General features: G+C 37.5%; 1 protein-coding gene across 1 annotated transcript; it reads right to left on the bottom strand.

Moving 5' to 3' along the window:
- Positions 1 to 26,928, bottom strand: ATG4C (autophagy related 4C cysteine peptidase). Its single transcript, XM_050901273.1, has 11 exons — positions 26,867 to 26,928; positions 23,172 to 23,302; positions 21,778 to 21,861; positions 20,389 to 20,622; positions 16,914 to 17,244; positions 14,871 to 14,941; positions 13,254 to 13,390; positions 9,533 to 9,611; positions 8,794 to 8,870; positions 4,374 to 4,493; positions 1 to 361 (listed from the first exon to the last, which is right to left on the bottom strand). Exons 2-11 carry the CDS (start codon positions 23,245 to 23,247, stop codon positions 191 to 193), a joined length of 1,380 nt encoding a protein of 459 aa, XP_050757230.1. The 5' UTR covers positions 23,248 to 23,302; positions 26,867 to 26,928; the 3' UTR covers positions 1 to 190.

Here is a 26,928-nt window from a genome sequence, read left to right as displayed (position 1 = left end):
TAATTAGTAAGTATGTTTATAAATGACATTTTAAAGACTATTAACATATAAAACATTATCATCTTTATGAAAATAGACCAATTTCAGCACAAGCTTGCCTTTTTGGGGGAGGAGGACACATACATTTTTTATTTTTTTAAAAGGCAAGTGTTCTCCTGGACAGCTGCCAATAATCTTGTGTAAAATGTCCTTAAAGCAAGACAAACTCCTCTGTACTAAATCTTTTTAATCTTTTCTTTTCATCCTCAGAGAAAAGGTCATTTTCTTCACGGAGTAGAGTGGAAGCAAAGTCATAGTCTCTAGAATGACCCTTTACAAAAGTAAACAAGGGATATTTCTCCTTAGATGAAGATTTCAGCATCTACAATGTAAAACATACCAGATAAAACGTTAATTGGAAATGGAGAAATACAGTAAGTAGTGATATTTATCTGATGATGACTGCAAAGTAAGAAATGCATTTTTCATCTTTATTATCATCATATTAAAACAAAAGCATTGCACCATCTAAACATCCCCTCCTCCCATTAAACAAACATTTACTTCCATTTCTTCTTCAGGAAGCTGCTGATTTGATGCCTAACCCTGCATCTTGCTCCATACAGATCACCTCGACGTGCTGTTTGTTTCAGTGCAGCTGGAGCTCTTGTAGGAAGATAAAAAATCTCTACAAAATAGTTAATGGCCATAACGCTCTCCTCAAGCACAGGTACGAATTCTGCGGCAACTAAGCATCTCGGAGATATTTTTATTGTAGAATCAGCATGTACAATAATCAATGTTTTTAGTAAAAGTTTAAACACATACACCTATGTAAATAAGCGAATCGAGAGCACATGGCTAAAACCAGACTGATGACAGTAACAGGCTGTGGTAACTACAGTGCCAAAAATCTACATTTATAAATAAGAAAACTGAGCATGTAGAAAGCGGGTGGTGGGGAATGGTAAATACTAAAACAGATCAGCAAAGTACCTTTAATAGCAGATAAAAATCCGCCAAATACCGAAAGACATTTCAGCCTTTCAGGCTGTTTTGGACACTTAATTGTTCACTGGGTTTTTTGAATTTTTTTTTTTTTTTTTTTTTTTTTTTTTAATTTCTTACCTGCTTTGAAAAAACAGCACAGTGATGCAGTGACATGCACAACTACATTAGCATAGAGGTATACACTGTGTGGAACTAAAATCACTAAACATTATTTCATGAGAACAATTAATCTAAAATAGTAAAAAAACCTAAATAGATCTTTAAACAGTAAGAACTATTTAAAAAAAAAACAAACAGCAGTCGGGGCTGAGGGGGGTGTTTAAAAAAAAAAAAAAGATCACACTCACAGTAAACCCCTTGATTTTTACTGTGGTCTAACATTTTCCACTTTATTCTTGTCTATTTTAATTGCATTTGGCTATTGTAATGTGAAATCTAGGTAAAAGAGCAAGGAGATATAGGAGAGAGACGCACACAGTAATAAGCAAAAGCAAAAGAGTAACAAGTGAGCATTAGAAAGGAAAAAAGTTTGTAAGATGTACAAATGCTTTGTTTCTTGAGAAGACCAGATAATTGGATGCAAACCTTTTCATCTCCAGGGGCTGCATACAAGCTGGCTTAGTAGGAACAGAAACTGATAGCCACCTGAAGGCTGTTTGCTGGCCTGTGAAGCTGACGGGTGGACTTAGGCCAGCTCCTAATTGCAAGTTTGCAACAGAAAACTCATCCGAATACCGCATCTCAGGGAACGCACGGTGACCAAACAACCATCACACCTTTAAAGACGGTCCCTCCAAATCAGGACAGAAATAAACCTGCAGTTCTACTGCGTTGTCTGTGTTCAACTTTCCCTGAAACTTCCTTCTCTACAGGTACGTGTAACACCTCTCTCTATGTACTAAGGGAGGTGATGAAATACTAAATACAGAACATAAACTGGACAGACAGGCAAATGCCTAAACAAGAGTCGAGTGGAACTTGGTTAAGATTACTACAGTTATTATCAAGCTACATCTCAGTGATCACAGATAATGTGAAACTCTAAAGAACTTGCAAGTTCTTTAGATACCACTGTGATGATTTCTAGAGAAGTTTATTGATAAACATCAATATTTTTTAGTATTTCAGTGTTAGACTCGGACTGCCACTGTTGTCACTGCAACAATGAATTCTTTGTGCTGAACTGCATCCAAGTTCAACACTGAATCAGTCCAGTTCTTCAGAGAACTTTTCATTTCTGCTAAGAACCTGGGCTACAAACAGGCAAATGCACTTGCAGCCCAAGCGGATTATTTAGTTGCTGTCATGGGTTTTGATAGGGAAACAATTCACTGCATTAGCCGAAAGACAAGCCTGGTACCAGTTAAGTAACGATGTAAAGTAGCAGCAGAGGCTGCGGCCAGGAAAAGGCAGAGCCGTCCCAGGTGCTGTGCAGAGGCCAGAGCTTCTTGCTGACCTCCTCATCTGCCACAGGGTGTTGAGAAGCCAGACAGAAACTGCTGTGCCTGCTCGGTGTTTGTGCTGGAAGTGCAAGACAGAAGTAAGACTACAGCCAGTCGGTAAATCCATCCTTCAAGTCTGGATGTGTTTCCAGGTCTCCTTAATCTATCAGCTATTTAATTCCAGGTATTATTAAACTACTTAACAATAGCTGCCTAACTAGCAAGTACAGAAACAAAGGATAACTTGAATGTGATTTGGATGGAGTTTCACCAGTCGCTCCATTTGGGCCCTTGATTTCAATGCCCTAATTTCTCTGTCACTGAATATATGGCTCATAAGGTTTATCCTCAAGTAATAAAAGCTAAATCTTTTCTCCCACCTCTTATTGCCCACAAAAGCGGCGAGAACCTGAATTTTTTAGTCTAGTCTACATAGGGCGGGCACACTGGGAGCATATTGTACTTCATAGTTCAAGAGTTATCGCACTCAACTTGCAAACAAAGGGAAAAATAATGGAAGAGCAGGAAAAAACAAAGGATGTGAAGCAAGGATTGAAAGATCACAGAATGTTTCTCACATGGTATTTGTATCCAAACTTTCCTCTATTTTCAAACTTACTGTGCCTGAAATATATTTATATAAAGTCACTAATATGAAAGAACTTCTATCTCAAATACCAGGATAATAGCTCCAAGACCTAGATCAGCTATGGGTATTTTCACCACCTATGTTCAGAAAAAGAAATGTACTTAATTCCAAACTTGAAAGAAAAGAAAGAAGGAAAAAAGAGAAAGAGAACTTCCAATGCAACCGATTCTGTAATTAGATTTTTTTTACCATGTTATTACATTCTTTCTTATACATGATAGAACAGGAAAACCTGGAAGAATAAAAACTTCACTATTTAAACTTTCCTTATATCCATTGCTTAGGGGAACTTCTACTTCTTTAAATCTATTTTCTACCTCTCTGTGTAAGAATCAAAGAAACAACTTCAGCATCAATCAATATCTACTAAAGATTATATACAGCATTAAGTTTAAAAATGCTTTTTTGGCTGTAATACTAATACCACTTAACAGGACATTCAAAATGCTGTACAAACATCAATTCTTTGTGCTGCTGTGATAACTACTGTGGTTAGAATATTCATATTGTGACCATCTTCTGCTGCCGCTGCATCCTTTCATAGACTATTTTTTTAAATCACAAAACACAGTTATTTGCTACCACAGCTAATACAACGTATTAATAATGCTGTATTTCATACACTCACATGCTGTAATAATCGAGAAAAAAAAGTCAATTACATTTGGACCTAAGTGAACCTATACCAGTGTTTTTCAAGTGGAAGGACATGATCAGACAGATTTGCTGGGTGATACCTGCTCCGCAGACTTCAAAACATTGTTACCAAATCATAAACACACTGCTTTACACTTAAATGCCATCAGAAAAAGCACTTACGCGAACAAGAAATAATAGACAATTTTGGCTTGATCAAATACTTCCATTTAAAAAAAAAAAATCCCTCCCGAGGGACTGACTGCCTTTTCAAAATCCCTCTTCGGGCGGGGGGCAATCCCTGCGGCTCGGCAGGGCTGGCTGCAGAAATATTCCCATTTCACGAGTGCCACCTCGTGGGCCCGCCTGTGCCAGCTCGGCCGCCGGCGCCCACTCTGCCCGCATTCCAGCAGCCTGCTCCTTAACGGACTGTCTCTCGCAACGCAAGCCAGGTTCTCCCCAGGTTTTACGTACTGGTAAAATCGGATGAAATGAAAAACAAGCTGGATTTCTCCTGATTATAAAAGCAGCAATAAATATCAAGAAAAGAGTGATGTCTATTTAGAAGAGCGAAGCTGATTCTCTCCTCTTATCCATACGCAGTACACACACGCTGTTCTGGCTGAGGAATCGATTTGGTAACTTCGACCACCTACCTTTGTTATTTCTTCAGAAGCCTTCTCAAAGTCCTGCACAGTTCTACAATAAAATCCTATTGTGCAGCTCGGATCCATTTTTTTGAAAGACATCTTTTTGGGAGAAGGACAGTGGAATGACTGCAAGTTTCAAGATTAAAAAACATGAAATACACGGTTAAGGTTGACAATGGTACAGACCAATGCATTTACTTTTTTTCCACCAACAGCTTTAACATACAATCCCCTGTATCACCTGAATTAAAACCTAACACACACTTTTGAAGTCATTTCTTCCGCCCCCCCCCAAACATTCAAGTAATTCCACTCTTCTCCACATGTATAAAACCTCCTGCTCTTTACGCTGTATTCACCAAACTTGCACACAACACCATGTTAGTTTGAAATCTGTCAAAGGTCTGCCGCTCCGAGCAGTGCTTTATGAATATTCCCAAGGCAGAGGAGGTGAATGCTCTTCTGCAAATTGAATTTGTAACAGCTTTTGCACTATCTTACAATTACTGCTTTACTACCACCGCCCATTGCCCCTTTCCCTCCCCCAGCCTCTATAAAAGAGACATAATGGAATAAACCAACCTCATGCATTTTCCTTTAGTAAATGAAATGGGTTAAGAAACCCACAAAAACCACAAAAGCAAAACCCTATTACAATAATCCACAAGTAGGAAAAAACCAAACAACATGCCCTGCTTTATAAATGGTTTTTTCCTAACGTGAAATCTCTTTTCATGACAGATGATGCTCCGACAGTGCTGTGAACTGATACTATCAGCAGCCATGCTATAAGAAAAAACAAACAAACAGACAAAACCCTTCCCCACACTCCTCATTCACAGCTTACGAAAGAAAAGACAAGTATATGCAATCTACCCTCATTATGTGTTTGTTTATTACAGGAACTGTAGCTCTGGTGAAGCTCATTGTCTAATAACTGAAATTATTTCATTACCACTGACTGTCTCGCAAAGGTAGTCCTTTCTATTCTGCTCCTAACGTGCAGGACTACCCTGTCATCCTACCTCTATTAAATCACTAGCAATCCTGCTACAGCTGCTCAGTAACAAATGCTAACACACCACGTCTGCACCACACTGCAACGGAGGTACCACTGTACTAAAATGCGGATTTTGTTTTTCATGAACTTCCCCACGGATCAATATTCTCCAGTGAATATTCTGTGCTATTTCCTTTCACATTTACATGTAAGCTGTGCACAGCTCGCAGCTCTCCTGGCACAGCGCTGCTCAGCGCAGGACCAGGACAGCTTACTAACACAACAGTAACACCAGGACAGAGCAACGCGGGAGATTGCTTACCAACACCACTGTGTTTCCTCTACAAAGGATAACTAACAACTGTTACAATCTTATTTGACTATAGCAACAGCACCCCCGGACAGCTAACATCAAGCAGTCTGTATATTAGAAACCCATTTTATCTGTTTTTTTGCCAATCAGAAAAGTCAATCTAGAGAAGATGACAGCACTAGTTACCTAATCTCAGAGTACCTGTCAGTGTAATAGTTTTACGTATTGAAGTATATTGTTCTTCACTTGTGATTACAAACCTAAGAGAGGTATTTCTATTAAACCTCTGCTAAAAAATATAAGCAAAGATGAGAAGTACTATTTCTACAAGTCGGATTTTAGTCACTGTTTTTTCTCCTAATTCTGCTCAAATTTTATACGCAGAAATTGTATTTTAAATACTCATTCCTGAGTCATCAAATACATAAATCGAACCCTGCCTCACATACCACATTTCAGCGACAACACTGTAACTACAGTTGTGCTGTGCTGTTCAGGGCAGTAGTCTTAATGCTACACAAATCACTGTACAACAAAGAGAAGTGGGTAGGCTTTTTTTTTTCTCCCTTCACTCCTCCAAACAAATGGATTCTGGAAGCCAATACAGACTGGATTGATTTCCAACTTATTCTGGACAATTTGTCAATTTTGAAAATACTCCCTACAGATAAATCTAACAAGCAACTATCCACACTAAGAAAGCAATTTCTGTTTACTTTTGACATTTCTGGACAAAGATATAATACTATTAAATGCACTAAGCATTAAATTGCAATATATTTTCCGTCTGCAGAAAAGCATTAAGATGCGATCAAGCCAAGCTGGCAGCTCGCGTACCTTCAAAATACATTTTAAAACCTTATTATTATTTGGAAATTCATATTAATGCCAGTCTGCAGCACAATCTGGAGGATTAGTCATGGGAACAGAAACCAAAAAGGTGTATTTTTTGTAGCTTGGCCACTGAGCTACGGTGTGACCTTAAGGAAGTCACTTCAGCTTTGCTTCTTTGTGCTCTTCCCATCTTTTATCTGGCTTACCCAATTAAACTGTAAAATCTTCAGAGAAGGCACTGTATTTTACTACAGTTATTAGCACAAAGGGGCAAGGATCTTGGTTATAATCTCTGGCTGCTGCCACAATACAAATAGGTAGAGCTGGGACTTACCAACTCTTCTTCCAAATATCTCAACGGGGTAAATCTAAAGGCATCTCTGAAAATAATGCAATTTCTGTCTAGGATATTTTCTGATACATTTTGCTGCTATGTTCCTTTTTTTTAATTCAGAACCTTCTCATTTTCTAGAGAATCTTATACTTCTGTATTATATGTCATGCTAATTACAGCATCTTGTTAAGCATAAATACTGAAAAATATGTAGTGTTTGCTTTAAGTCGGCCCTAGGATTTTACATTAGCCCTGTGTAAGTCCTTTGATATATGTAAGTACTTTTTCTAAATACTATTGGATGGTACTTTGATTAAGGTATTGTGATCAACTTCAACGTACGTTAACAGATCTTTCTTTTCATGATAACAGACAGGACCATTGCCGTTCACTCCACTGTTCTCAGTTTAAGTTAACTCTTAGCTGCTATACAAAAGAGAAGCCATGAAGATATAACTTCATTACACACCATTTGACTTACATTCTAAGTGTAAACAGTCAATTTAAGATCACTACTCAGTTCCTCAGGTGTGAGTTTAAGAGTTGCGTATGACTCACTTCCACTGTTTACAGGACTTTACTGCAAACCTTTAAGAATTCTACATTAAGTAGCTAGTACTTTAGAGGCGGTGGAGATAAATACATATTCCTCTTATTTAAATGCAATATGTTGTTTCTGAAGCTGTGTTTCCACATTTAGGAGTACTTAACTTCACAGAACACAGTGGCATGAGGAACCACTACTAATAACCAACTCTGTTCTAGAGCAGTTGATCCTGTCCTAAGCAGTGGATGCACCCAGAGAGTGTTTCTACACCAAATGAAGAGTTGCTCCGAGGAGGCTGGAAGTTCACGTGGAAGTTGGACACAAGATCAAGAAGGAGAGTTTGTATGGATGGCACCGAGTACTTCTACTGTGAGTACTGTGGCTATTGAACACTTACTTCTGCAACTGATTATGTTTTCCCATGGTACTTGTAAATTGAGTTCTTTAATAACCTCCTTTAGCTCTATCTATTTTCAATGCAAGTTATTTGGCAAGAGGTTAAAGAAAAGGGAAAACAATATTGTAAAAAACTCAAGCATGATTTTTAAGACCTAGGCATAGCCTGAAAAGATGCATTCACTACATCTAGATGCACCCAGAAAGTCGTGGCCTAGAAAGGGGTTGGGGGGGAAAGAAAGAACAAATGCAGCACCTACACTTTCAGACCAGTCAGTTTCTTGGAAACCACTATTCCATAAAAATAGCTTGATTAAAAATAATAACAACACCCATTAAAAGAAACAGTTCAAAAGACTTGAGTAAAATTCATCTAGTCAACCACAAACCTTGCTGATAAGCCTCAAAAATTGCCACTTGTATGAAGCTAAAGAAGTGACCTGGAAAGTTGTTAGGAGCAAAAGTTACATTTAAAATGATAACCACCTACTCCAGTATAGAAATATTATGAATTCCTGGATAAAGAGGCAGCAAGTAAACCTATAGGAACTCTGGTTCCAAACTGACAACAGGCTCCTACTATTGAATACTACAGTAATTCTCTCCATGATGTTGATTGCAACTTGAATTTAAAATAAAATAAAAATGACCAAAAAGACAAACTAACAAAACCAAATCCAAATAACTCAGTTTTAAGATCTCCAAATATTGTCTATTTTCTTTGATGGAAAACTACTTAAACGAAGTGATCATCTATTTTTGAGGTTTTCTGATCATTAAAAAGAAACAGACAAAGATTAATGAAGTAAAAATTAAAACCTCATATTGAGTTTTTAACCTCTGGTCATTTTTGTTGATTATAGGCCTATAAAGAAGGGCAGAACTTTGATAAATAACATGTAACTGTAAAACCATAAAGATGCAGCTAGCTAGAACATCTCTAAATAATTAGTGTTTGATTCATATGGGAAGAAAACAGTGCCAGGTCTATATCCATACTACCTCAAGAGGGAAATCCTTTATGCTGACATCTACAAAAGATTGGCAGTAATGAGGATCCATGTAAATCAAACTGTCATCTACAAGGACAAAACAGAAGACAAGTAATTCAAAAAACACCTTATTATTACACTGCTTACAATCCAATTTCTATGCAGAACAGCTGAAAAAAAAGCCAGCAAGTAACTGCTTGCCAGGCTGATATTCATTGACTGAAGCATAGGTTTTTGCAGGACAGATTAACTTTTGCATAATCAAATATGCTTGTATAAGCAGAATTTTTATAAAGTGATGAGACTGTCATTTAATTTTTGGTGATAAAATTACTTTTACAAACACACAATTATATTCTGGAGTTTGCATATGAAAAATGTATTGTGCTACTTCATCCTGACAGGAGGAATATATTGCTTGTCATTTAAGCACCAACTAACACCACTTAAACTAGTAAAAAGTAAATACGTAAATAAGAACTGCCAGATAGTAACAGCAAACACTCCTGAAGTTTGGTGAAACAGATAAATTATGCCTTGTTTATGCAACAACGGAAATTAAATGTACATTTTACAGAATCCAATTACTATATGGGGTAAATGACAAATGACTGGACTCGGGTAGATATGATGAATTAATAAGGTACTCATTTTGCTATTTTAATCATGCTATTTCCCACTGGTTTGATATTAACTTCCTAACTCTTAAAGAAAAATATTGAAGAGACATAACATATTAAAACACTAACCTTGAAATCCAGCAAAGTAATATGACTGCTTGGGTTTGCCACCAATAATACCAACACAATACTCAAGGCTTAAAATTCCCTACAACAAGAACATTAAATAATTAGGACAGTGTTAAACAGAATAAGTATTAAACTGAATTAAAATCTTTGCTCCTTCTTTACTGTTTTTAGGCAAATAAGCTTTTTTTCTTTTTTTTTTTTTTTTTTAAAAGACTGACTTCATGACTTTCTGGGGCTTGTCTCAATTTTTAGAGGCTTACAACTGACCAAAGTGAAAACATACCACCAAATATTCCAGAGAAAGTCCTCCTTTTTCGTGAGATGCCCATACATTGAGAGAATTGACAGGATCATTTTCGGGGAGGAGACAAAACGTCATGTCATACAAGCTGAGCACAGGTTGCTTAGTCAAAAGGTATCAAAGTGTTCAGATTTACAGAGTTCATATACATTTACATTCTGTGGCCCTGGGGGCTCTCTTCTTTTTGCATTCAAATGTACAAGCCTGTCCAGAGCGTGAACTTTTACATCATAGGCAGAAACGCCAGTTGAAGCAAGAGTAATTACAAGATACAGCTCTAAAAACAGCAGCCCAAAATACAGGAGGAGAGACAGATACACAACAGACAAGCCCCATAAATCTTACTGGATGTTGACTGTGAGGGTAGAGGAATTAGAGCAACTTTGAGAAGGAGACATTACAAATACACCTAATGGGATTTAAAGAGGGACATGGGGTGAAATACAGGAATCATTTCAGTCTGGACGTGTAAAGAAAGAAATATACTCCTCCACCCACGGCAAAGCTAGGAGCCACTAAGGACAGAAAGAGTTGGGATATCAGCCGTGGACTACAGTCACACCAGTGCTGCGAGCATATTTCTGTTCACTCAGGTTGAAAAGAGTTGGGTTCTGTAATCCACGTGTCTGTGCTAGCACACAAACCTAGCAGACTTATCATTACATAATAAAATGTTGATTTTATGGATATACCTTCTAGTGCTGGGGAGAAGGATTTACCTGTATACACGCAATTTTGCCTAGGTAAGAATGCTTCAGTAGTTTAACTGACTGAAATTCCTCTATCACCCACAAGCTCTGGATGCAGTCACAGACAACAGACACCAAAGAAACCACCTTTGATCATTTCTCTATTAAAAGTACCTAGCAAAGGAATGGAAGAAGGCATGGAGGACTTTCCTCCCTTTCCCTTCAACATATTTCTACTCTTCTCGCTTTCATGAAGTTCTCTTTCTTAACAGGGCTCATTAGGATTTTTGCGAATATTCAGTCTTGGCTTAACACAGTTCTCCATTAGTCATCCCATCAACTCCAGTGGGAGCTGAATTTTGCCAACATTGAGCACTTTGGAAAGCTGAGCCCAACTGTTCTAATGCAATTGAAGCCCAAGACCATTAAATACTCTGAAAACTGAACAGCCTTTAAAGGTCCATAAATCACAGTGGTTTTCTGGTGGCACTAGACAAGTGTTGGGCCCAAAAACTTGGACGCTGGCCCAAACTGGGACAGCAATCCAGAAGACTATCAGTTGAGCTAAAGTAAAATCTCCGTTAGCCGGCAGTCATATCTATGTCCTCTCCTCTAAGAGATCAACCATTAAAAGTATCACCATGACATTATCATTGTGTAAGTAGTGAAAATTTCTCTCAACAAAATGATTGATATTTCAGGTACTAATAAGACCAAAGCTTCTCGAGATAAAATTTTCTCTGCTTAGACAATGATAAAATAATGTAACATAACAAAAACTATTGTACTCCTCACCCGAGATGCTAACGAAGTCAGCTTCAGCATGGTTTATATGGGTTAAGAGAAAGTGCTGCTTATTTAAAATATGAATGAGAAGGCTTTTTTAGAAAATGCTCCTCCACGGCTGAGCTTTACGGAACGTTTAGGCAGATCAGAGGCAAAGGCTGAAACAGCAAAGGAGGAGACATCCTCTGCCAGTGAAACAGAAAGGGAGCAAAGCTACTTAGAGTAATGGATAACTATTTAATCTATGGGAATTTTCTTGTAAAAGTGAATTATAAAAAATTTATCAATTTTCATCCATAAATATAAAATCCTTTGTAAAAATTACGTCTTGTACTACATTCTAAAATCTGCATTTTTAACTTAAATCCAGACCCCAAGAAATTTAGTTGCTTCTTGTGAACAGTCAAGATAGAGATTGGAGTGACTAATATACGCAATTGAAAGCCCTCTTATCACAGTCTCCATTAAAACAGACTGCAAAAGGCAGTACCAGGCTTGGTAAATGAGCAGCAGAAATCACCCCGGTAAAGCCAGTTGTACAAGGCAAGCTTAGATAACATGACTGTGCTATGAAAGCCAGTGCCATGCAAACATATTTTACTCCGGCAAGAGTGTTTTTGAGAGCTAAATTGAGAAAGCCTCTGCAGGGTAAAACCAGCCATAGATATCTGTCAATCATAAAAGCCAGTATTAAAGAACTGGAGTCACTTTTCTTTCGCTGAGAAAGCCTTATGGAAGTTGCAGAAGCAACTGTTTGTTAGCTTACAAACGAAGGCACTGTGTGCTTTCCTGGACCCGACTGATTCAAAGGCTTTTTTGCAGCTAACATTGAAAGTAAAGTAAGGTTGCTGTAGATCATGTCTGAGACCACAGGCTTATCTTAACTGTGTCAGAATTAATCAGAAAAGAACTAAAACTTTTCCAAAACCAACTGTCTGAAAATACAAGGAAAAGAATCAGGAAAGAAAAACAATTTAGTGGTTCATCACTTAAATAAAAGGCTTCATCACTCTGTTTCCCCATGCCGTTAAAAAACAAACATGTTTCTTAAAATTTTACAGAGAAGACACAGTCACAAAAAAAAAAAAAAGTAACAGACTCTCAGATTTTGTACATGCTACTAAATTGCGGTATTTTAAAAATTAAAACAAGAATTTAAAGACAGATAAACAGCACCATGGAAAACGATAAAGCAGCAGGGCTAAGAGAACAATCTCTTCCCTCAGAGAAGTATTCTTGTGCTCAAGAGGTACGACTACAGTACATCTTCAGGTATTAGCACCATATGCAGAACCTCTGCTGAAAAAGAGGACAGCATAGACCTTCCTCCCCTCTGCTTTCTCCTTGAATTTTCCTTTTTTTCCAGTTTGTTTTTATTTGGGGTAACTGCTTGCTACTCCTGCATCACTATCCTTAGAAACATTCATCCTAACGTCCAGATAGTCAAAAAACCACTTGAAGTAGTGACTAAAGATATAAAAAAATTCTATCCCCTCTCTTAAGGGGAAGAAAAAGACAAAGGAAAAGGGGAAGAATAGACAAGCAACAACCTTAAACCATTTGACGTTTAAGAAAATAAGAAACAGAATAGGGAATTTGGTATATTTATATTTTAAAATGCTGACTGATACTTAATATAGCACAACTCTAATAGCATATGTAACTAAATTACCATTTGTAATTTGAGCCACTGCATTAATGTCTTTTCAGGTAGCTACTTTAGGAGTAGGACAGTTATCACGGTTTTACCAAGGGACATCATGTGCTCTGCAATTATGTCTGATCTTGTAATAGGGAAATTTAAAATCTGTAAAGTCAAACTTTACAACCTTCAACTGTAAAATCACCACCACACATTTAATAGGTAGAAGATTACCATCATGAAGTCGCTTTTCATATCACCTAGTGCTACTATTTGAAAAATGATTGAACTCCCATTTCTTACCTTTACAAACTCTAAGTAGTCCATGTTTGTTCTCTCTCCACCGAGTCTCACAGGAACTAATATAATTACAGCTTTTGTGTCTGCTTTTCCAGAATCCATAAAAGAACACTGTCTGTCGATAACATCTGAACTGTAGACTGAAAGGAGACACACAGAAGTATTCATATTTAAAATATAACGGCTACCTTTTACAAAGACACACCTACATGTCATCACTTAGCTTGACAAACTAAAACTGCAGTCCTTCAAAATCTTAATGTCCTCCTGCAATATAACCTCCTGAGTGACTCTGATGAAAAACAGTGTTGTGCCTCCTTATTTTCAGCAGTATTTTGTAGAACGGTCATCTGCTGCTGCTGAGATAAGATACATTGTCAGGAAAATGCAGAAGGGGTAGGTTACGAGAAAACCAATAAATATTGATTCGCTTGATATAAACTTCTTCTAAAATGAGTAATTTAAAACTTGAAAGCCTACAACTTACAGAAACATCTACAAGTTAAAGGAAAAAATAATTGAGTTTAATAAATACTCAAGTTCACTGTCTAAAGTTAACACAACAGTCATTGAAAATGAGTGAAAAAACTTAATGTAGTATTACTGCTTATTCCCTCCAAACTGAGAGAGATGCGAAAATCATCACCAGAACAAAGAAGTGAAAAATTAATAGAATTTTAAGTTTCCACTGTCATTGTAAGTCAGGTGAAACTGGTCTGTAGTGTATGATTAAACAGTGTCTCTTTAAAACCAGTTTGATTGATTACCCAGGGATGTCGGTCTCGTCTGTCCTATCCCAAGATCGGTTATGACATAACTAAAATTTCTGGCAGCTAAACATGGCTACTGAAGTAATACATTGTGCTGAGGTTTGAAAGACTACAGTCATTAGTGTAAAGTTTCACCGCACGTTTAGTTTATCTTGTCATCATTTTCTGCTCCTGAACATCCAGAGCTCTAAGCTCCTCTGCCCGTTACTGATTATTTAAAATGCCACGCTGGAGCAGAAGAAAGGTTACCACTGACTCGGGTTCACTATCCTGCTCATATCTTTGAACTCCAAGCGAAAATGACTTCTTACTAGTCTGAGAGACTGGTGCAATGGTTTTTTCCCACTAGAAAAATGGGTAAAAGAGAATCCTGTGATGCAAAAGACAAATAAAATGTAACTAACAAATCTAACTGAACTGAAGTATTCTTCAGTTGTTTGGTTCATTTTTTGGGGTTATTTTTAGTAAGATATGGAAGTTCTTACCAGCTTATTGCTAAAACAACATTGAAGCGAGTACAAAACAGATTATTAACCGATGTAAATCCAAAATAAAAAGTTACAACAGGCAGATTGTAAGGAAAAGTTATCTTGCTGGATTTGGAATTCCACTGTCTTCCACTATAAGATACCAAACAAGCAATGTACGAAGCTTTCAAGTTGTGACGTCTGATTCTCAAAGAGAACAAACGCCTGCATATATCAAGAACCCCTTTGTCTATATAATCTCAATTTTGTGGATCCATTTTTGAGTTTATTTTTTTCCTTTAGATGTCTATTGTTAAGTGCTTACTGAAAGGCATAACAAGCATCTAAAATGTTTGCAAAAATTACATAATCACAACATTTACCTGTACAATCCTGAGCAACATAGACTGTTACTCCTTGTAGCTCAGGGTCTCTTGCTTCTTCAACAGCTTTTCTAAGTACAAACACAAAACTATTTAACTCATCTCTGATTTTGAAGAAATTATCAGTAAATAAACATAAATTATTTGATTTTTAGAAACAGGTTGGTTTTAATTGTTTTTTGTTGGGTTTTTTGGTTTTGTTGTGGGGTTTTGGGGGTTTTTTTTGTTTGTTTATTTTTTAATTCAAGACACCTTCCATTCCTGATAAATACAGATGGGGGGGTGGGGGTGGGATTTTTTTGTTTGTTTTTAAACACTGTATACCAAGATCCAGTGTACATGGCAACATGTTTTTCCCAAGCAAAGATGACAATGTCTGGCTATTTAGAAGAAACAATGAAAACCACAAAAAAAAGCCCAAAGAAACACATTAACATACAATGAAATTCATATTCAATACCTAATTTCTTTCTGTTTATAACAATTTTCTGTCATGTATATTGGGATAATAAAGGCTAAATTTGTTGACAAAAATTTTATTTTCAACTCAATAGATCTTATTAGTTGACCTCAGTTCATACAACTAGCCACAAATTAGCACCTCATGTCTATGGAAATAAAGGCTAGCACACAAAAAGCTGTAAGGTTTCACCAAAACTTTCAAAAAGATAATTGCAATATTAGGCTATCCTCAAAAGAGTAAGAGTAATGGATCTAAAAACTAAAAAGAAAATATATGTCCATAGTCTGAAGCATGATCGTCAATCAAGGATAACATTTGTAAAGAAATTAAACTGTTCAAAATAGAAGATTAGCCTTTGACTTCAATACACGCTTGTATTAAATGGTCACTATCCCTTTATTTCACAATATATTTTGAGGAATCGTTTAATACAGTCGTTCTCAAGTTATGAGAGCGCTATACATTGTTAGTACTGCTGTAAGAGAGAAAGGAGATCTAGGAAAGGAAACCTTTCCAGGGTTGGAAATCACCAGTGGGTTTGTGTTGAATGTAATTCTGGACCAAATCCCCCCCGCTCCCATTAGGTAAACAGGCTACTGCAATTTCAAGCAAGCAAAAAGAATTCTGACAGTTTCTATCATCAGAAAAAAACAGAAGAAAACACATAAATAATGCTAATCTCTCACATCACTGTATGCATTTGCATGTATGCACACATATACACCTGATTATTTCAGTACAGGTTCACTTAAGATTAATATACTTTTATACTAAATATCAAATTCTTCTATTCACATACATATACAGATAAATGTACGAACTTTGGCTTCTGCTGCTTAAATGACTTACTAGTGATTCAGTTTATAGGTAAACTGGAATTCACTAAGAACATAAGCATATAAGGCTATAAAAAAAACCAAAACAAACAGGAAAAAATCGGTAATATTCAAAGAAATGGCATATAAAGGCACATAGTATGGAGAAATTTGACTTTCGACTTTTTTTTTTTTAACCACACTGAATGTCAAAGACCCTTTACTTTTACTGTGATATAATTATAATATTAATAGTCCCATACATTTACAGTTTCACAAGAATTTGATGTGTGCAAAGAAATGCTGAAAACATCAATTTTAGCTCTGACATTTCATTACACTATCAGTACATTACAGCCCCCAGGTTACAGTATTAAAAAAAAAAAATCTATAATGTTATGCATGTTCCAAGGTTGAAAGAGTGGTTAGTTTTTAGAACATTTCATTAAATGCAGCTCTACTTAAAAGCCTAGGTTTGGAAGAGATACTTGGGACTTCTACTGCCCAAAGTACAGGAAAGCAGGAATGTCGTTTTTTTCCTGAAATAAGATTAAACAAAAGCTCAGAGTTCAGTTCCTGCACCTACTGCTATTTCCCTTCCTGCCTCTGAAAAATCTCTAGAATTGCTACTAATATGGACATTTTACAAAGCCAATAATGAACAGTTAGATGCTCAATTAAGCTGAAGTAATCTCATGACACTTTGAAATGCTTCTCCTGTAATGTGTAAGGCATGGTAACAACAAAGAATAAAGGTGTTTTTACCTTAAAATGTGTGCAACAACTGCAGGCCCATACCAATCGCCAGCAATTTTTCCAGACTTCTTTCCATATTCTATTAGCTGATGTAAGCCAAAAGCTGCCAGCGGAGAGTCACCAAACCAAGAAATTATTTTTCTATGATAAACTTCATTTCTCATTTCATTGTCATCACAGTTTCTCTTTAATGTTCCCTGATGATGATTTGACAGGATCTTGGGTTCTCTTTCTGCTGTAAGTGATGCTTCGAATGATGCTGTCAGCTTTTTCACTGTATGGGCTGTCCATGATTCAGAATCTGAATTGTCAATGTCCAATGCATCTGGCCAGACCCAGGCTGCAGCAAGAAATTTTAAGATGCATATTAGGCTTAATATTAACTTTTTGGTATAATGAGCAAAGCACATCCCTTTTTCCCGCATGTTCCTTAAACCAATAATATGTACTTTACATACTGAGATGCAAATGTCAGTGTTAAAATGTAAACAAAGAATTCAAGCGGAGTATGATTTGCTTTTATTTTCTGCTGAATGATAGGTGAAACGAAATACCACTAACAGCACATTTGTTAGCAATTTAGGCTGAGATAGAGGTCAGACTTCATGATCCCAGTCAGTTAAATATACAAGATGGACCTGATTACAAGGTGCAGGTTAGAACTATTTTATATATTAAAAATATGAAAGTTAGCTATTCAGTACCATCTAAAAAGTTTTACCCATGTCAAACAAGAAGTTTCAAAAGCTGTTTTTAATTCTTCTGGTTCGTCAGTTATTAAAAAAAATAGGCAAACATGAGGAATTATTCATGTAAAAACAAACACTTCTTCCTGGCAAAATGTCAAAGCAGATCAACAGAAAAACAGACAAGATTTCTTTATTCACTAAATTTGTGAATTCTTTACCTAGATTACAAGACAAATTTGTTTAAATATTAGTCAGCACAGTATCTACAGTCTGCATTTCTAGCTAAAGGTTTCTCTAACAATGCATCCTACACACAGTGTTCCTCTTACAGCATAATGGTGGTTCAGCATATCTAGAGAACCGCAATGCTTCCCTTGTCAGATGACTGAAAGTCTCTCCCACAAGTTCAAACAACTACTTGCAACACAGAGCATGTGAGGAAACCTCCGAAACTCGGTGAACGTACTGTGAGATCAGAACGTACCCGGAAGGTCTACAATGAAAGTGCCAGAAGGCAAGGGGAAGGCTGCCACGTGCAAGCAAGGAACAAACCCTACAGATGAGACGGTTTTGCTCAGTGAGCCAGATTTGGGTAAGCTCCTGGAGGTTTAGAAAGCTGCCGTTACAGCAGCGAGAGGAACCTTTTCTGACAGAGAGCAAGAACTGCAGCCCTCCTTGTAATTCCTACTGAAGTATCCGTGTAAAAGTCTTTGAGAAACAAAGAGGAAGCACAGAGGCAACTATGTTTTAATTCTAAAATCTAACTTAGGGCTCCAGTAATGTCACAAGTATTGCTGGTGATGGCCATAATCCATGTCACCCACTCTTATTATAGTGTGACAACCACCCTGCATCAATGCCTCTTACCACAAGAGGCACCCCTCTGTGAAACCTCGTGTTAATTTTTCATTGCAGACCCAGGCAAACATATGCGTAAGCTCAATGTAACAACATCACAGGCCTTGCTATTTCCGTACTGTGAGCTTCAAATTTATGTCAGTGTCTTAAGCACAGGCATTTCAAAGTAAAACTTACCTGTACCTTAATATTTAAAATAAAAACTCATTTACATCATTCAGCAGTATCTGGAACATTCCACATAGCAGTGGAAGTATTCCAGCTAGTAACTGCAGTCAAGTTTTGCTTTGTAACAGAAACAATACCATTAAACTATAATGAAAACATCTCTGGGAAAAGAGTAAACAGCGATGAAAAACTTCATGTAAACACTTAAATATGTTTCAAAAGCTACCCAGACCTCATAAAAAGCTTTTCAAAAGATAATTCACCAGCTGTCAGAATACTAGGTGATGAGAAAAGTAGTCCAGAAAGACCACACATATTCTGTTTTTCTATGCGTTTGGATTGCCACAGAAACACAAGCACTCTGGAATCACCAAATCACTTTCCAAATTAGGATGCACGGGGGACAGCGCAAGGAATTCTTTGTAACCATGGATTTTAAAGATATAAACCTGGGGCTTTTTTGTTTGGGTTTACTTCAGAATGAGCCATTATGCATTCTTACTCACAGGTAGCCTTCTGATCAGATTTAAATTTTTTTTTAAATGTATGTATAACAAAAGTTATATTTAAGGGGTTTGTGTTCTCAGCAGAAGTACTTTCATACGTTTTGATATCTGCAGTCAGTTGAAAGGGATAATGAATGTTTTGTGACTTAAATATCTACAGCAAAAGGAACATTCAGTAAGCCCATCTGACAGTTCAGTCATGACACTGCCAAGAAAGAAGACTTTGTGATGCAGCTGGCTTGGGACTATGTTCACAGCTTACATCATATTTGCACAGCAAGTACAAAGTATTATCAAAACAGGCTTTCAGAACTATCTTCTACTAAAGTATTCCTGGGATCCAACAAATGGCTGAGTAAACAATACACTGTATTCTCTCTAACTAACATGTCTGGGTGGCTTCAGGCCCATGTCTTGGATCATTCTGACAACAAGCAGTGGTGACAGAGGACATGAACGATTGTTTGAAAGGGGCAAAGTGGTAGATTATGAAAGGGACTGAGAAGAGGATGGAAAGAAAAGGTGGTTAACTATGAGAACCAAAAATACCTCTACGCAGGACATGGCTCGGCTTGGAAGAATGGGGAGGACATGCATGCTTAGCCTTTGAAAGAAGAAAGTGTTCCAAGTCTCCTAAAGCTACTTCTTTCAAACAGCTGTGACTGGAGAGTATTTTGAGATAGACAATGGTAAGAAAAAAAAGGGAAGTTCCTCTGTAAGTACGTGGGGGGGAAATGGAGGAAATGAAATGGTGAAAATTTCAACACAAAGAATGATGTATTGAAGTTAGATTAGAATCCTTCTCAATATATTAATACTAGAAGAAATTGAATAATGTACAACTTTAAAACTGATAAAAGAACATCACTTTTGCCATAGCCCACAGCTATGGGCCGTGGAACTCAATTCCACATCTTGAGTTCAAGAAACAAGCACGTTTCAAGAGAACTGGACACTTGCACGGATAATAACAATACCCAGGTATGGGACCACAAATTTTTGTGGTATTTTACTTCACAGTTAGCTTCTGTGGAGTTTCCAGTATCTTCCTTTGACGCACTTTGGTATTCCCTTTTTTAGAAATGGAAGACTAGGACAGCTAGATCACTGCTCTTATGCAATGTAACAATTTCAGTATTAATGAGGAGTCCAGAATCAAAACCACCTTGCACTTTAGATTTGGGCTACATAAAGACCATCACACTCTCTACAGAACGCCCATGCTTATCATGCTGAATATAAAGATCTTCTCTCATAACTTACCTCTACCAAGAAAATGAAGCATAAGACCTTGAGCCAGCAGCATTTGACCAGTTCTCAGCGTGCAACCCCAACCACAGTCTGTTGTTAATGCAGACCCCTTTATCTGAGGAAATTCCTCTCTGTAAGTCAGCCATATTCTAGAAATAAAATCTTTACGAAACTCCTCAACATTTCCTGAAATCTCCGTGTTGATTTTATCAAAATTGGACCCGTCTGTAGAGAGTTCACCAGATCCTGTAAGGCAAAGCACAATTTAAGTTATAACTTGGTACGGCACTTCTGTTATTAGAAGGAAAGTAAAACACATACAACTATTCTATTAGAAAAACAGGGCAAACTTGCAAAAAGTAACAATCCCTTCAAATACAAGAAAGGAAAATTGGAAGGCAAACATAATAGAAATGTGCGAGCGAGGAAAAAGAAAAAAGAAGAGAAAAAAAAAAAAAAAAAAAAAAAAAAAAAAGAAAAAGAAGAGAAAAAGAAAAAAGAAGAGAAAAAGAAAAAAGAAGAGAAAAAGAAAAAAGAAGAGAAAAAGAAAAAAGAAGAGAAAAAGAAAAAAGAAGAGAAAAAGAAAAAAGAAGAGAAAAAGAAAAAAGAAGAGAAAAAGAAAAAAGAAGAGAAAAAGAAAAAAGAAGAGAAAAAGAAAAAAGAAGAGAAAAAGAAAAAAGAAGAGAAAAAGAAAAAAGAAGAGAAAAAGAAAAAAGAAGAGAAAAAGAAAAAAGAAGAGAAAAAGAAAAAAGAAGAGAAAAAGAAAAAAGAAGAGAAAAAGAAAAAAGAAGAGAAAAAGAAAAAAGAAGAGAAAAAGAAAAAAGAAGAGAAAAAGAAAAAAGAAGAGAAAAAGAAAAAAGAAGAGAAAAAGAAAAAAGAAGAGAAAAAGAAAAAAGAAGAGAAAAAGAAAAAAGAAGAGAAAAAGAAAAAAAGCAATGCAGCCAACATTACTGTGCCAATGGAATTGTTGACTTGCAAATAAGCTACTGCTTAATTCACCTAAATGTAAATGGTCAAATAGAGAGAGATTCTTAGAAAAGTGCATACTGGAAAATGGTAACGAAGGTGTTGGTGTAGTGACTCTTTGTACAGGTATTGTCACTATTTCAATCAGAGATTTTAGAAAGAAAATCTCAAATTGACAGGTAAATGAAATAAAGTGCAAATTACAGCACTAATATTTACCGAAAGAACAAGACTTCAGTGTAAAATCTGAATAAAGCAGGTTAGGATGGGTTGCATTAGTGGTGGTGTTGGACATTTAATGAGTATTTTCTAAGCTTTTCATATTTACATTTTGAATTTGGTAATTGTTAATGATGGTCTTTCTAGAAGATTAACAATATATCCACAGAGCTCCTGCCGAATAAGATTGGAATGAGTTAAGTGCTACGTACGTACCATCAGTTTTGAAGTGGTAACATTTTCCCAGCAGAAAGACCGGGGAGTTTCTACTGAAGTAAGTTTTTGTTTTCAACACCCAACCTAAAATAGACGCAAAGCAAATACAAATTGGTGACTGAAGTATTCAAAAAAGGAATTGCTAATAGCATCTGGTTAAGCCAAAGGTAACCCTTGAAAGGGGAATATAGAGAAAATGTACTGAAATTGGGTTTTGCTTTCATAAATAACAAAAAGCTTAATAGTTCTACAAAACACAGATTAGAGTTCTGGTTTAGAAGTAACAATGTTACCCATATATGAATGTTTGAATGTTAATACAATGGTACTACTGCACAGAAATGGTTAGAATACAGAAATGCTAAAGCTGAGCTTAAGTTGCTTTGTCTCTATTGTGAATTCATTACTGCATAGTTTGATTCTGTGAGGTTTCCAACTCCTATAATAACATACAATAAGCTTCACATATGACCAGTGAAAACGCATGAAGAGTACTGCTTTTCCCATAGGATTAATTAAACATACTTTATCGCAAAATTAAATTGCAGATTTCAGACACAAAAAGGGGAGTATAATACGCTGTACAAATTCAAAGGGCCAGAATTCAGTTTTTAGGTTTTGACAGTGTCCCTAGACAGCAGCTTTTTCACTGAAGTCTAAATCCTATGGTCTTTTATATCCTAAATCCATAGAGTTTCTTGAACTTCTCCTATCACATATAGGGTGTAATGACTACTATTCCCCTTCAGCCACGTGGTAGCCTTAAAGAAAGTAGACGAAAAGTATCTTTTCATCTTGCCAGACATCTCCAAGGCTCAGTTATGAGAATTAACAAAATTTATCAGAAACCTGGTGGTAAATCTGAGCAACCTCAGTCCTAAAGGGAAAGTAGAAAAATTAAGATTAAGGACAGATAGTAAAGGGCACACTTGAAAATTTGGTTGCTTATAAACAAATACTGATGTTCTACTGCATAGAAGTATGTTACTCAAGCGTGTGAAGTAGATTTTCAGCGGAGTTTGTATTTCACACACCATCCTATTTTTTCCAGAAAAGTACATATAAAAATAAAAAAATCTTTGTGCAGATGATTCCATATTATCCCTGTTTAAAAGCCTATGCAAATCTAGTGTCATTTACATAATGTATTTACTGTTTTCAAAATAAGTAATTTAAAAAGAAATTATGCAAATTTATTTGAAAAATGAAAAGCTAAAGAAGTTTGTTTACTCGGGCTGTTTATAGTATCAAAGTAAAAATGGTTTCAAGGGCCATATTGCATTTTTAGTATTAATATTAGTTAAGTTTCTGAATCATGATCCCATTCATGTCAACAAGAAATATTCCATTCATTTCAACGGAGACAAGATCTTACCATACACTGTTTCACTTACTGTATTTCATGTTGTGCCATGCAGACATAAACTTTGATTTTATCTTTTCTACTTCATCTGTCCCTGTGGCCTCCATATTCAAATTCTAGAGAAAAAGCCATCGCTGTCTTGTAAGACGTTCAATTCTGCTACTGTAAAAACAAAAATATAAACATATCCATGGGCACTGAGAACATAGGGTATAGTATCACCACCAGCGCGCTTAGGTACTTAAGCCTAACATGACCAGAAGCAGTAATAAACTTGCAGGATCCTCCACTACCTGGGACTGAGAAGCAATCACATGTTCCATGAATAAGTAATAAAATAATTTAATTCCAAATATACACCAATAAAATTACTACACAAAACTAAATAAAATATAATGTTCTCCAACAGCTCTCTATTGCACAACAAACTGATCTAGAGCATATAACCTGTGCTGGCATATGAGTACACTCATTCTAATTGGCAGTGAAATGAAGAGCTACGATGCGTTTCACTAAATAGAATAGATGCTATTCTTTTCTGCTGAATAGAATACAATAATCACTTTTTTCCCCCACATCAGGAGTTCTGAGCACCAATGAACAAAAAACAGCATTAGTTTCAGATTTCTAATCAAGAATTTTCTAAGCCAAAGTTTACAGGCATTGGAGGAACTGAAAGAAAAAAGTGCAAGATGTTTTGCTGTACATGTGCAAGGCAGAAAACGTGTAGTACTGAAAACATGTGTAGTAACAGCGACATAATTTTGTACAGGATTAACTTGCTAGAGAGGTAACATCAAAAGATGATTAGAATACTGTCATAAAATCCGTGTTTACTTTGCATCTCTTCTAATTATCACCTGCCGTGCAAAAAAGGCTCTCTTCTGATTTGATTGTGTTGTCTACACTAGTCCAGCTGTATTGCAAGAATGAGAGTGGTAAAATGGTGGTAAAAACCACTACAGTGCAGAATAATTTTGTAAAAACTGCTTATAAATTTTCCAAGGGGGAGGGTGGGTGGGAAGGAATGCATTTTTACTGACTTTTTCTGAACTGCAAGACAAGACAGACTTTACCTTAAAAGCAACCTAAACTGGTAATAATACAGAAAGAAAATATACTACCTTTTTCCCTGTTTCTAAGAAATCTGAGAAAATGGGACAGAACTCCCTTTGTAGTCCACTTGCACCATTTGTAACAGGAAGTTTGCTATTAATTAAATAGAGCTTCCTTCACTGCATGTATTCTGCCAATGGTTCACTTTAAAATAGCTGATACAGGAGGTTTTCTTGATGATATTTGGTAGCTCAAACCCTTGCATAGATAGCTGAAAAATTAAGAGCTCCTGCTTCAACGGGAGCTCTTGTAGGACATCAGAAGTCGATCAATAGTGGTACATCACTGCAACCTTCACTGAATCTTTAGTGAAGTTCTGATAACATCAGATGATGACGTGAACAAAAGTGAACTACCTCATTTAATTAATAAACCTGGACCAGGAGCATACACCATCACTGATGCTATACATAACCTCCATACTTTAAAAGGAGAATCTTGAACTGTATTTGCCTTTCCATGTGTTATTCTCTCCACTGGGAGCATATTTTAAGTAAAACCTAACCACTGATAGTGTAACTGAAGAGAGTGTGAAGATGTCAGGGTGCCAATGTCTTCAGAGCCTGAGGGTACTCACACAGATGCACTGTTTCTGGGATCTGTAGGTAGGGCAAGGAAAACAGCAGTCTACCGCCCAAGCCATCCCTAGCATGTTTTTCCGCTACTCCATTGTATTATTTAATAAAAGTCCGTCAACAGCTTTTTGACGGAACAAGAGGCAATGCAAGCTCACAAACATGGGGGAAGACTGACATTTTTTTGCTAGTGAAAATAACAAATGGCTACAACCCTACTATGATGAGCCTTGTGTTGAGCTGGAGTTTTGTAAGGGAAGAAAGAGAAAGACAATTTAAGGTTGGGTTTTAATTTCCTGCCTTTTCCCCCTCTTTTTTCTTTAGGAGGAAAACAAAAAAAAAGGAAAGACTGACTGTATCACTGACTTTAGATGGCAAAGCTGGTAAGATGAACTTCTTCAGGAGGTGTGTTTGGTCCAGTCTGTCCTCACACGATCAATCAGCGACAGTCATTTATGCACAGGCCACTGATTGCCTTAAAAGCCAATACCTATAAAAGCTCCCTCTGGCTAAAATTAGAAATGAAACAAACTCTACTGTTCCGAAAGGGCCTGAAAGAAAAATTACTGAAATGAGAAAGAAGCTCATTTTCCTCTAAAAGACAATGGTCATCGCAGCACATTTTTCTTTCATCCAGTTACATTTCTTCCCTAGCATTATGCTGAAGATGTGAAAAGGACTTCTAAGAAGAATGCTAACACAAAACAGGCACATTTATTCCACTGGAAAAACGAAGGCTCTTCCCATCAATGTAAGAAGGCATCAGTAATAGTTCCACTGAAATTAATGGAACAGCATCAGGAGAAGGTCACAGGGAATACAGATTCTAGCCCAGCGGGCACAATGCAACCCCCGTTATTAAATCTAAAGCTAATGGTTTTATACTGAAGTTGTCTCATTTAAGAAGTTATCTGGAATGTACATTACTAGGATGATGTTACTTCACAGAGTGGCAGGACACACCTCTTAATGAAGTCCTGTCCTCTCAGAGCCCCCATTATCCAGTCTCTGAGGCGGGATGATTGCAGCGAGGTGGCTGTTTGTTAATAGTGATGGAAAAAAACCTCCCTAACAACAGAATTTGTTTGTTTTCGTTAACAACAGAAAAGCAACCTAACCTGCCGATGCAACTGCACCAAAAGGGATGAATGAAGTCTAAAGGTGACTATTAATCAATTTAAGAAGGAAGATCTCCTTCACTTTTTTCCTACCTGGAAAGAAACTCAACTAGCAGCGATGACAGTCAGCAAAACACACACAGAGATCCCTGACAGCAAATAATGTCAAGAGATCAATTTTAAGGAGTTACCCCTTTCCAGCTGTAAACACAGATTAAGACAGTTAGAAATAATACTTTGTAAAGGGCAGGTGAAGAAAAACAGCTTTTTTTTTTTTTTTTTTAAATCCTGTAGCAAAGACCAAACATTTTACCCATCCAGGATTTAAAGCCAAGCAAGAGCTGTTCGCAGAGGAGCCGCCTCTCTACTCGCTCGTTACTACTCCGGCTCTCCACAGCCGGTGAAGCAGGTCTTTGTATCCTCACAATGACTCCTGCGGGCTTTGTCAGCAGACGGCCGGGGGGGGGGGGGGAGGCGGGAATCCCGAACCGCCTCCCGGCGGGAAGCGAACGCGACACCAGCTGCCTGGCGGCCCCGGTTATTCCCTAACCCGCCACCCAGCCGTCGGCCGCAGCGCGGTTACCACAGCCGCCCGCCGGCTGTACGAGCACGGCGGGCACACGCCCGCCCACACACACACCCCGGGAAGGGGCATGGGGGAAGCGGGAGAACCCCGAGCGCGCTCCTGACCCTACAAGACACACAGACAAACGGGCTGGCCGGGAGTGCAGCCCCGGGCCCGGGACGCCGCCTGCGGGTACGCCCGGCAGCGGCCGCCTCTTCACCGCCACCATGGAGGCGTTTCATCCCGCCCGGCCCGGCGCCGCGGGCCGCGCTCCCGGGCAGCGCTCCCCCCCCCCCGCCCGCTCTCCCGCCCCGCGTCCCTCCGCCGGCCGCGACCGCCGCCAGCCGCTCACCCCTCACACAGCCGCCGCCGGTGCGGGACGGCGGGCGGTTAACGCTTCCCCGCTCGCGCCAC

Source organism: Gymnogyps californianus, chromosome 8 (genome assembly GCF_018139145.2).
Source record: "Gymnogyps californianus isolate 813 chromosome 8, ASM1813914v2, whole genome shotgun sequence".
In the NCBI taxonomy this organism is placed as follows: domain Eukaryota; kingdom Metazoa; phylum Chordata; class Aves; order Accipitriformes; family Cathartidae; genus Gymnogyps; species Gymnogyps californianus.
This window is presented reverse-complemented; position numbering and strand designations above follow the sequence as displayed.

What these genes read in the sequence shown, in the direction of transcription:
- ATG4C (XM_050901273.1), bottom strand. Translation starts at nt 23,247, where the DNA reads ATGGAGGCCACAGGGACAGATGAAGTAGAAAAGATAAAATCAAAGTTT. An exon ending in TTACTTTGCTGGATTTCAAG is followed by an intron (nt 8,871 to 9,532) that starts GTTAGTGTTTTA and finishes TTGTCCTTGTAG; the next exon opens with ATGACAGTTTGATTTACATG. An exon ending in TAAAGGATTTCCCTCTTGAG is followed by an intron (nt 4,494 to 8,793) that starts GTAGTATGGATA and finishes TGAAACTTGCAG; the next exon opens with TCATTCCACTGTCCTTCTCC.